Source organism: Sus scrofa, chromosome X, assembly GCF_054392235.1.
Source record: "Sus scrofa isolate SSC_HxYL_T2T_F1_AM1 chromosome X, Sscrofa_HxYL_maternal_Yorkshire_Landrace_v2.0, whole genome shotgun sequence".
NCBI lineage: Eukaryota > Metazoa > Chordata > Mammalia > Artiodactyla > Suidae > Sus > Sus scrofa.
Window position 1 is genome coordinate 119,964,097 of NC_139401.1, and position 12,794 is coordinate 119,976,890.

Consider the following 12,794-nt stretch of genomic DNA (forward strand, 5'->3'; position numbering starts at 1 on the left):
ACAGATCGGCGCGGTGGAAAGAGAGCTGTTTGGAGCAGCAGGAGACCCTGGAGTCTACTGGCTCTTCCGTGAATTATAGCACGTTGGGCAAGCCTCCCCGATCTTATTTCTTCATCTGCAAATCAATGGGCCTGGACCAGCTAATCTCCCCCAGCCCTTCCAACATTCACATCAGAGTGAGATGTTTCCTACGGTGAAATTCATTCAGTTACATGCCTGGCGGTCAGGGAGACTGTCCTTTTGAAGACCTAAGAACTCTGCCTTGGGTACCTGAGTACCCAGCACCTGGCCAAGTGCCATGAACAGAGCCAATGCTTAATAAATGTTTACTAAATAAACTTTCATGTCTAGAGCCTGATCAAAACAGTGCGCTTAATCCTTTACCAGCTACCCATCCTATTTTTGTGTGTTTAAAAGCACTAGCGAATACATGCTTTCAAGAGGTCGCTGTCAACTGACCAATATCAGAGGCACAGTTGAAACACTCCCAAACCCGGCCTTTCATGTTGCTGTCTCTCTTTTTTTTTTTTTTGCTTTTTGGGGCCTCACCCACAGCATATGGAGGTTTCCAGGTTAGGGGGTCGAATCGGAGCTGTAGCTGCCGGCCTACACCACAGCCATAGCAACGCAGGATCCGAGCCGCGTCTGCAGCCTACCCCACAGCCCATGGCAACACTGGATCCTTAACCCACTGAGCGAGGCCAGGGATCGCACCTGCAACCTCATGGTTCCTAGTCAGATTCGTTTCTGCTGCGCCACAACAGGAACTCGAATAGTGTCTCTTTCTTCTTCCTCTCATATATGACACTCCTCACCCCCCTGGCTCTCTTGCCTTGTTCCTGACACACAGTAGGCCCTCAACCAGTATCAGGTGAATGAACATATGAATGCATGGACTTCTCATTTTTCCAGTTCTGTGAGATTTACTTTTGTAGGAGGCCCTAGAATCTGGCCTTGAATTATAAAGCAATCAAAGGAATAATTAGCCACAGAAGAATACTCTCGTTAGGACATCGCTGTTCATTTTACTATAAAATATTTTCTTGGCAAATGTGTTTTAAATGGCTAACACTGTGAACGGGGCAATTAAAGCAGCTCCATAAGTAGCCATCCTGTCAGTTGTATCATTTTTGTCCTTCTTTCTAGTTTAATTCACCAAAGAAACCAATTAGCTCCATCACTTTGTACTTCCAGAGTTTAAAGACAGGACTAAATTGCCCAATCTGCCCTCCACATTCCGGGGGAGCAATGGTTTGGAGTCGCAGCAATTGTACTACATAGAAGATAAGAGCATGAATCAAACAAGGCAACAAAGCCAGGGCTAGAATCCCAGTTCCACCCACCTCCACTAAACTGGCCTTGACATTTGGGCAAGGTAGCTAGGCCCTCGGTGCTTTGTTTAGTCCTGTGTAGAGTGGGGATAAATTTGAGGACCTATCCCATTGATTACTGAGAAAAAAAAAATTATACAAACTGGGCAGCAGAGCACCTAAAATGCAATAGGAGCTCAACCAGGGTAGGGTATTTTATGATTCTGCCACCTCCTTCTACAAAGCTGCCAGCATTCAGGAACCACCACCTTAGTGAGAGCTGGCTGGTAGCTCTTGGCTGTATGTCCTGCTCTGCCTCGAAAACTGGTGCCCCCCTGACTCTGGCCTTGAAAACCAGTGCCCCCCTGACTCTGGCCTTGAAAACTAGTGCCCCCCTGGCTCTGAATGTGTGTGCGCTCTACCTTGGCAGGTACAATGTAACCACCAGTGTCTGATGGAGACCAAGCAAACTGTGGCTGGTGGAGCTGTCCCACCCCCATCACAAACTCCATCAGGCTAACCCTGGTATAAATCTGCTGGAGAACATGAACCGCAGAAACAAGTGTTGGAAACATGAACGTTTTCATTTGCTTTTGTTCATGTGTAGGTCTAGCTAGTGGGTCCCTAGCTGGGTCTCCTGTGTTTCAAGTCACGACTCAAAACCGTCATGTGAGATACATGATGAAGAGCACAGGCGGGAAATCAGCGTCAGAAAAATAGGGTGATGACCTAATTCAGGGGAGACCTGTTCCACTTCAAAATCATGGCTCTTCCACCGATGACAGCCGGGTGCCCGTGGTCAAGTGAGAGTCACTGAGCTTCCGTTTCTTCATTTACGAAACGGAGATAATTGCTCCTACCTCACAGCGTTACCAGGAGGGTTGGGATACCTATCAACAGCGGTCATGACAGCTAATGATCACTGAGCAACTGCTGCATCCCCCCGGACCTATGCTCAGTGCTTTAATGCGTTATTCCCTATGAAGAAGACATTCTTTTTCTCCCCCATTTATGAATCAGAAATATGAGCCTCCTACAGACAAAATGATTGATCCAAGGTCCCCAAAGCAAGCACGTGGGTGGAGCTAAGCTCAAAGCCAAGCATTATGACTCCACAGCCCGCGGACCTCCTGCGCTGGCTGGCTTTGGGAGGCCATTCAGTCCATCTATCATCCTCGCCCACTATTTTTCTCACTTCTCTCTCTCAGCACCTGCTACTGGCCAGGCCGTCCCGACCCCCATAGAATCCAGTTCCTCTGAAAACTGTAGAACGGTACTCACAGTGGTGGCCAGCTTTCCTCCATTCTTCTGGACGTACTGGATGGAGTCGTGGATGGTTGAAAAGAGCCCAAGCAGTACATTCTCCATGTCATAGATTCTGTACATGCCATTCACCAGTTCTTCCAGAGACAGAATGTATTCTCTCCAGTACTTGTCAATCTCCACCACGCCCGCCATACAGCCTTGCATGACCACGTTGCAGTAGCCACCACAAGGCTTAACCATCATCAGCCCCTGGCAGTACGAGCAATACCACATTCGGGTAAGCATTCGGCCGCAGTCCTTACTGAACTTCAGGTGATCTGTTGTGTTGATCACTTCAATTCCGAGATTCAGGGCCTGAAGGAAGATTCTCGTGACTTGGAGTGACTTGGAAACCTGGGTCATAATAAGCTTGGGGAAATTCCCAAACACTTTCAGGTCACGCCTCGCCCCTCGGAGGCACTCATTGATGTCCAAGGCCGACTCGGGCAGGCCTGGGTTCATCAGCTGGGTATAGATGACTGGGAACAGGCTGTCAAACAGTTCATTGACCATGTCATCCACGTTGATGTCCGAACCCAGGATGTAGAGAGACACATCGGTGAAAAATTCACCCACGAACTCAAAAGCTTGTGGGGTCAGGCTCGGATAGTTGTTCTTGAACATGGCGTTGGTGTAGTTCTTGGCATGGCGAACAACGATTTCAAAGGCCTCTGTAAAAGAAGAGACACAGAAAGGCCCACAGATTAAAGCATGGAAATCTGCTGTGTAATTGAATTGGATGTTTCTCTTTCGCTGTGGTGATCAAGGTCCCACTTGCCTTAAATAATTGACTCGTATTTACATCAGGCACTTGTTTGTTCCTATAAGTCGATTTTCCTTTCTGAACATGAGGTCCAAACCCTGATGTGCACATAAATTCTTAAACACACAAATTATATTTCAAATGACAAAAGCCAGAATTCAGTTAACATTCTGGCTTCTCATAAAAATATTGATTAAAAATTGCCTAAATGAGAAGTTACTTCTCTTTCTCTCATTGATTTATTCCGTTGAAAAGAAACTGTATTTCGAGATATTTTATTTGTAGACAGAGATAAATATTTGACAACAAACCATATACTATATAAACTCACATAACAATTTAAGCCTGTTCAGCCCTGGAGGAGAAGCAAGTTCTCAGCCAAGAATAAAAGCTATCACAAATTTAATCATTTTGGTAGATTTTCTCTAGATAACGTTAAAGGGAGCTATCTGACAGATTGCCAGCCCTGGAAATGGAATTTATCCCCTAAACGTGTATCTGGATGGAAAAAAACAACCCATGCATTTATCTATATGTTTGATACTGAAAATAACACCTCTGCTATTTGCAAGCTGAACATCTGGAAAGATAACCGCTAAGCTTCCTTGGTAAGTTTGGCTTCCACATGGCTTGGAAGCCTTATCTACCCTACAGGGACCACAGATTCAGGATTACATCTGCTGCCCCTACCCCTTGGCATAAGGCCCAATGAGTGTCACTGGTTTAAGAGAGACAGTAATAATGGCACCATCTCATTTTTTCGAAACCCAAGCACTCCACACACACATTATCCCAAATAATCGGAGTTCCATATTCACATGCGAGAAAGGAAAACAAGCACGATACGGGATTTTTCAAGAAATAAGACATAGGTTAGAAAGAAACAAAAATAACCACGTTTCCCAAGACATTTCAAATTGACTGAGTACTTTCTTTCATTTCCTTCCAAAGTGCAAAGGTCCATGACAGATGTACCCCAAATGATGCTACTCCATGAGCCTTGAAAAATCAAATTATTACCACTTTCAGACTACTAGAGAGACTGCATTCCAACAGCTCCCTGAGATCATTTAGGCAAACATCTCAGTCATCTGTGGCAGAAGTGATCGCTAGGATGTACCACCACCATCTGCCCCAGAGCCCTCACAAGGGAGACACGCTTGCTAGAGTCTTCCCTTGGGTTGACGACATACCCAGCAATATTCAGAAGATGCCAGAGCAATGCTCTTGGGCCTCCAAGCCCACTTGAGAAAGTTAATCTTCATTTTCATCCATTGCTAAATCTTCATTTGTTACCTTTGTTTTGTTTAGAACATTAAGCAGGTCTTGGAAAGCTTCTCCATCTTAAAACAACCTCTTCCTAACTCCACACACCACTTTCTTTGCAATCCTTGAATCCAAAGACTGAATGAGGCAGAGACCATCTAGCCCAATACAAGGGACGAGTCAATTAATACTTTAAAATCATCAGAAATGTGGACATTTGTAACGATCCATTCACTTCCATTTCAGCTAGCAACCATTTATTACATCCTAGGTTCTGTGCAGCATACGAGGTATATCCGTGCTAGGTAGGTGGAGATAAATAATGCACCATCCTTGTCTTAGAAGTACTCACAAGCTATGTGGTTTGTCATTTACAAAGCATTTCCAAGTATATTATGATTGCTACCTTTTACAACAATCTTCTGAATTTGATACTGCAATCCCCATTTGACAGATGATGAAACTGAGGCTCAGCAGAGTTTAAGCACGTTCCCGGGGTCATGCAACTGCAAAGTAGTAGTCCACTGAGGCTAGTGTCTGCCAGCCATGACTTCACGCCAGCTGCCCTCAGCTCTATAGTCAACACACAGTCTCCAAAAGCTTTGTCAAAAGTTAAGTTCCTTTTTTAAGCTCATTATGTTCCCGCTGGCTTCTGCTCTCAGAATGGAAATGTACTGGAAGAAATCGTAGCCCCAAGACCAATACAGCAGAGTCATACTTTCAGCTTTGCCTTGGGGCAGCATGAGGTCAGAGAAGGAAGATTGCTGCTGCCATGCTACCCTGTGGGTCTCAAGCATCTAAGCGACCCCCAAACAAATCCTCCACAAGGCAAACTTCATCTCTAGCGCAGAGCAATTGTTCTCTCATGTACAAGATATATGAGAGTGAAATTTCATAGACTGTACTGCCATAACTTTTTTTTTTAAGTTTCTGTTACTAGCACGGCTGGATCAATAGAAAAAGAAAATTACAAAAGATCATGGACTCTTCTGCAGAAAGAGTAACAACAACACATATTGCAGGGGGAAAGGGCTCGAAGTTCATATCTAACCTCAAGCTCACGTGTGCTCCCTGCTCTAACTTTCACAGCTCAGAATCCACTTAACACATCTCTGGGTTTTGCCCCCCCCCTTACTTCTATATCACAGGACAACAGACCAAACCATAACCTCTCAGGCAAAGGCTCCTTGGGGACTTACAGGAACCAACACTAGGTGAAAAGTGATGCTCAGCTTGAGGTTGGCAGCTTGAAGTTTCATGAAATGAAGCCAAGAGCTAGAATTATTGCAAGAAAGTGAAGCCCATTGTTTGTTTTTTTTTGTTTTTTTTGGTCCTATAATAATGGACACTCAAGCTAGGGGAGGGTTTTCCTCTGTTTCCTTCCTGAGGAGAAGTCAAGCATTATATTCAGGAAAATTTGGAACAATGTAAAATCAGAGATGTAAAGAAAAATCTGGCACCAAACAGAAATTATTCAAATTTTTAAACAATATATGGAAAGATTCATGATAAAAATAAATCTAACAAATTAACATATGCCAATCTAGCAAGGTTTCTGGATTTGTTGATGGCTCCAGCATCATCCCAGTCACACACTCTAGTGTTTGGACACACTCTAGTGTTGTCAAGTCCTTAAATTATGGTGCTTAAAAAGGAACACAATTCTTCAGTTATGCTTTGATATGCAAAGTGTGCAATTCAGCTATTACCGCGCTCGTTGCCTGGTTCAGAAACTTCTTCTCCCCCATCCCAAACCAGAACATACAGCCTGTCGCTGTAGCAAAGTAATTCTCCTTAGCACTTGGTGCCAATGTTTTTTGTATACAGACCTACACAGAAAGAAATGTGTTTTCGGAGTTCCCATTGCGGCTCAGTGGCAACAAACCCAACTAGTATTCCTGAGGACGCGGGTTCAATCCCTGGAGCCACTCAGTGGGTTAAGGATCTGGTGTTGCTATGGCTGTGGTGTAGGCCGGCAGCTGTAGCTCCAACTTGACCCCTATCCCCAGAACCTCCATATGCCGTGGGGGCGGCCCTAAAAAGAGAGAGAAAGAGATGTGTTTTCACAGGCCTTTTCAGTAGAGGATGCTTCTTTTTAAAGGAGAGCAAACTTGCAGTTGGAAGAGAGGAACAAATGAAAGACTGAGTTCCCTTCAAGCCTTTCCGAGTAAAGTAGTCCTTATAGAGGTACATTACTTTTTTCAAGGTAGTTCTTGCCACATTATAAGAATGGCAAATACTTTTTTTTTTTTTTTTTTTTTTTGCCTTTTCTAGGACCGCTTCCTGCGGCATATGGAGATTCCCAGGCTAGGGGTCTAATCGGAGCTGTAGCCACCGGTCTACACCACAGCCACAGCAACGCGGGCTCCGAGCCTCGTCTGCAACCTACATCTCAGCTCTCGGCAACGCCAGATCCTTAACCCACTGAGCAAGGCCAGGGATCGAACCCACAACCTTATGGTTCCTAGTCGGATTCGTTAACCACTGAGCCACATCGGGAACTCCAGAATGGCAAATACTTTATGAGAACTTTTTAAATTCCTAGGATAAATGCCACACAATGGATTGAACTCCAAACAATCTCTGTTTTCAAGCACAGGTACCTTCATGGAAAAAGAAAACTGACATTTATGATGTACCTGAAATGCACAAGCCAAGATCTGTGATGAACTTGTTCACATACGTCCTTCAGCTTAACATAACCATATGCATTTGTAACGATTTTTACTCAACTGGGAATGAAACTGAGGCTCAGACAGGCTGAGTGACTCATACAAGATAATATCTCTAGTTAAATGCCATAGCCTGAATTTGAATGTAGGTCAGTCTAAAAGCAAGACCCTTGCTAATTCCACAACATGCTCCAGCCTTGAAAACTGGACATTGGGAGACGTCCGGTCTCGCCGACAACATGCAAAAAACTTGGAAATTATCATTCCTAGTCTCAACAATAAGACAACCGCTGAACGAACTGCACATCAAGGATTCTTCTTAAACGCATCAGGGAATTGAAGACACAGGGCAAACTGCTACCCTGAAATCTGGAAAGAGAGGCAAATACAGAGAATCACAGCTGAGATATGCTTACTTGGAACAGAAGCCACTGAAGCCATAAACTAGTAGGCACACTTAAATGGCAATTTTGACAAATTGATAGAAGCTGAATGGGAACTAGCTTGAAAGTTAAAAACTCCTGGGTCCCCAGTTTCGTCCATCCCCCCACACTCCCACAGGATTTCCTCAAGAAAATGCACAAAGTCCTCATGGTTAAGAGCTGAGAAAAATCTCCTTGTTTTTTTTTGGTTCAGGTAGAGGAAAGCAATAATTTAGAAATATACCATGAGCTTCTCCATAACAAATGGCGGCTCTCCAAGGGACACAACTTTACCAAAGCCTAATATTCCTGGAGGAAGGGCAACTAGACAATTCCACTCCCCTCTAGCCTTCCTAGAGCTAACCCCTAAAGGGAGAGAAAAAAGGCTGCGAAAAATTTATGAGGGTCACAGCCCATGGACTTAAGAGTAGTCGTAACATTATAGACCACTTCCACTCCACTCATACCTGACCACCAGAAAGACATGGATCCCACTTAAAAGAGTTCTTAGAGAAATCCAAAAACAACAGGTGAGAGAGAAAAAAAAAAAGACACAAGTATCTATAGCTACAGCAAACACTAAATATCCCAGTTCCTAGGCGATCCTGTTGTGGCACAGTGGTTAACGAATCCGACTAGGAACCATGAGGTTGCAGGTTCGATCCCTGGCCTTGCTCAGCAGGTTAAGGATCCGGCATTGCCATGAGCTGTGGTGTAGGCTGCAGACGTGGCTCAGATTAGACCCCTAGCCTGGGAACCTCCATATGCCGCAGGTGCAGCCCTAGAAAAGACAAAAAAAAGAAAAAAATCCCAGTTCCTAGCCACATTAACAAAACTTCACACTAAAAGTCTGATTACTTCAGGTCCCATTACTCAATATATCACACCCTGCTTTCAACAAACAATTACACGCCATGCAAAAAGAAAAAAAAAAGTCTGAAGGGACGAAGCAATTAGCATAACCATACTCAGATATGGCATAGACTTTGGAAATATCAGGCAGAGAATTTAAAATAACTATTCTTAATATGTTCAGGGATCTAATGAATGGACAACATATAAGAATAGATGGAAACTGTAAATATGGAGCTGGAAATGTTAAGAAATATTGAATGGCAATGCTAGCAATCAAAAACAGAAACAGAAATGAAGTCTGCCCTTCATGGGCTAATCCGTGTACTAGAAACAACCAAGGAAAGAAACATCAATAGAAACTTCCCAAACCAAAACAGCAAGAGAAAAAAGAATGGAAAAAAAAAAACAGAAAAGAATATTCAAGAGCTGTGGGAGAAATTCAAAAGGTGTAAAATATGTGTAATTGCAATTCGAAAAAGAGAAGAGAGCAAAAGAAATATTTGAGGTAATAATGGCCAAAATTTCACAAAATTCATGATAGACACCATCCACAGATCCAGGAAGTTTAGAGAATAACAAGGAGGTTGAATACCAAAATGCCTGCTCTTAGGTGTATCATATTCAAACTATAGAAAATGAAAGAGAAAGAGAAAATCTAAGAAGCTGGAGGAATTAAAAAATCTTAATCTTACCTATAGAGGTACAAAGATAAGAATTACATTAAACATCTCATCAGAAATCATGCAAGAAAGAAGAGCGAAATGCAATATTTAATGTTGAAAGAAAAAAAAATCAACCTAGAATTCTGTTTCCAGCAAAATTATCATCAAAAATGGAAAGAGAAATAAAAGACTTTCTTGGACAAACAAAAATGGAAGAAATTTGTCACCAGTAGACCTGGCTTGCAAAAAAATATTAAAATATGTTTTTCAGGAAGACAATGGTAGAACAGACCTACATATAGAAAGGAAGGGCTTCAGAGAAGGAATAAATAAAGGTATTATAAATCTTTTCTTTTTAAAAAATTGATTTAATAAATAAATTTGTTCAAAGTAGTAATAGCAATAATGCAGTAATATATTAGTGATTATAGCATATGAGTAAGTAAAGTGAATATTATAAGGTACCTGAACTACCAGTGCAGCAATATAGTGTAATTTGAAAGTGAATTTAGAATAGTTAAAAGCATATATTTCAAACTTTAGGGGAACCACTAAAAAGTTTCATAGAAAGTATAACTGATAAGCTAAGAGGGGAGAAAAAAATAGAATCAAACATAAATGTTCAGTTAAAACCAGAGAAGGCAGGAAAAGAGAAGAAAATTAAAAGTAAAACAAAGAACATGTTCAATAAATACAAAGCAGTTATAAACAGGAGTTCCCATCGTGGTGTAGCGGAAACAAATCCGACTAGGAACCATGAGGTTGTGGGTTTGATCCCTGGCCTCGCTCAGTGGGTTAAGGATCTGGCATTGCTGCAAGCTGTGGTGTAGGTCACAGATGCAGCTTGGATCCTGCATTGCTGTGGCTGTGGTGTAGGCCAGCAGCTACAGCTCCAATTTGACCCCTAGCCTGGGAACCTCCATATCCTGGGGGTGTGGCCTTTAAAAAAAAAAAGGAAGGAACTCCAGGAAACACATCTTAAATACAGAGATACAGCTAAATGGATAAAGAAAGACATATCACGCTAATATGAGGTAACAAAAACTGGAATAGCCAAATTAATTTCAGACTAAGCAAACTTTGGAAGAAGGAATATTATCAGGGATAAAAAAAAAGAGAGTAACATAATTATGAAGGGGTCAATCCTCCAAGAAGACATAATATTTATACATACAAATCCACAATTACAGTTGGAGACATCAATACCCCTCTATTAGTATATAATAAATCCATCAGGTGGAAAATTAGTAAGGCTATAGTTGAACTGAATAACATCCTCAATCAACCAGATCTAACTGACATTCATCCATCAACAGCAGAATATACATTTTTCTCAAGCTCACTTGGAACACTGACCAAGATAGACCATATTGTTGGCCATAAAACATGTTAACAAATTTAAAAGAAATCATACAAAGGATGTTCTCAGAACACAATGAATTTAAAATACAAGTCAATAACAGAAAGATAACAAGACAATATCGAATCATTTGCAAATTAGACAACACATTTCTACACAGCATATGGGACAAAGAAGAAATGTTAAGAGAAATTTAAAAATATTTTTAACTAAATGAAAATGACCATACAATTTACTGAAATTGGTGGGATGAAGCAAAAGCAGCACTTAGAGGGAAATTTATAGCATTGAATGCATATATTAGAAAAGGAAAAAAGATCTCAAGTCAATAATTTAAGATTCCACTAGAGGAAACTAGAGAAATAAGAACAATATAAATTTAAAGCAAGCAAAAGAAAAGAAATAATAAAAAATTAGAGCAGAATTCAATGAAGTTGAAAACAAAAAATCAGTGGGGACATCTAGTAAAACTAAAAGCTAGTTATTTGAAAAGATCAACAAAGTTTAAAAATATCTAGCTAGGCTAATGGAGAAAACAATAAAAGATACAATTTACTAATAAAAAATGAAAGAGGGGTCATTACTACTGATCGTATGGATATTAAAAGGATAATACGTGAATATTATGAACAACTCTATGCCCAAAAGCTTCATTAAATTAATGAAATGCACCACCAATTTCTTAAAAGACAAAAACTACCAAAACTTATATAAGGATAAATAGATAATTTGAACTGCCTCATGTTCATCAAAGAAGTTGATTAATTAATAACCTTCCAAAAGTAATGTACCAGGCCCAGATGGATTCACAGGTGAATTCTATCAAACATTTAAGGAAGAAGGAATACCAAATCTCTACAATCTCTTCCAGAAAACAGAAACAGAGAGAATATTTCCTAACTCATTCCATGAGGCCACCATTACCCTAGCACCAAAACCAAATAAAGACATTACAAGAAAGGAAAGCTACAGATCGATACTTCTCATGAACTTACTCTCATGAACATTATTTATTATTTATAAATAAAATAATCCACAATGACAACAAAAATTTTTTTTCTTTTTAGAGCTGCACCCACAGCATATGGAAGTTCCTGGGCTAGGGGTTGGATCAGAGCTGCAGCTGCTAGCCTACACCACAGCCTCAGCAAAGCCAGGTCCGAGCCACATCTGCGACCGGCAATGCCAGATCCTTAACCCTCTGAGTGGGTCTAGGGCTCAAACCTGCATCCTCATGGATACTGGTTGGGTTCATTACTGCTGAGCCACAATGGGAACGCCAAAATTTTAGTGAATCAAATCCAACAATGTATAAGAAGAATCATACACCATGACCCAGTGGTATTTATTCCAGATATGCAAGTCTGGTTCAAACTTCAAAAATCAGTTAATCTATCATCAGGCTATAAAGGAGAAAAATCACATGATTGTATCAATAGGTGTAGAAAAAGCATTTGCCAAAATGCAACACGATTCATGCTTTCAAACTCCCAGCAAACTAGGACTAGAGGGGAACTTTATCCATTTGATAAAGTTTATCTACAAGAAATGTATAGCTTATACCATATTTAATGGTGAGGAACTGGAAGCTTTCTCCCTAAGATTAGGAACAAGGCAAGGATGTCCCTCTCAGCACTTCTATTTAACACTGTATTTAAAGTTCTACTTGGAATTTTCTTGTAGCTCAATGGATAAAGGATCCAGCAGTGTTACTGTAGCAGCTTGGGTCGCTGCTGTGCTGCAGGTTAGATCTTTGGCCTGGGAATTTCCACGTTCCACAGGTGCAACCAGAAAAAAAAAATTCTACTTAATGCAATAAGACAAGATAAGGAAATGAAAGGTATACAGACTGGGAAGGAAAAAATAACCTGTCTTTGTTCACAAATGACATAATTGTCTTTATAGATTGTGTATACAGACGATGAGAAAGAATTGAAAAAAAATTCTCCATGAACTAAAAAGTGATTACACCAAGGTTGCAGGATGCAAAGCTAATATACAAAAGTCAATTGCTTTTCTATATACCAACAATGATTAACTGGTATTTCAAACTGAAAACACAATACCATTTACATTAGCATCCCTAGAATGGAATGCTTAGGTATAATTCTAATGAAATATATACAGGAATGAATGGAATATTACTCAATCGTAAAAAAAGAGTGAAATAATGCCAGTT

General features: G+C 40.9%; 1 protein-coding gene across 7 annotated transcripts in view; it reads right to left on the minus strand.

Moving 5' to 3' along the window:
- GPC3 (glypican 3) overlaps positions 1 to 12,794 on the minus strand; it is a 434,590-nt gene that overhangs the window by 203,243 nt on the left and 218,553 nt on the right. For all 7 annotated transcript variants that reach the window (XR_014834641.1, XR_014834640.1, XR_014834639.1 and 4 more), the window contains exon 3: positions 2,592 to 3,286. Coding sequence is in view for 1 of the 7 variants with exons in the window: in XM_013986449.3 (XP_013841903.3) it covers positions 2,592 to 3,286 (695 nt within the window). In the remaining 6 variants the exon portion in view is untranslated. The remainder of the gene's footprint in view (positions 1 to 2,591; positions 3,287 to 12,794) is intronic.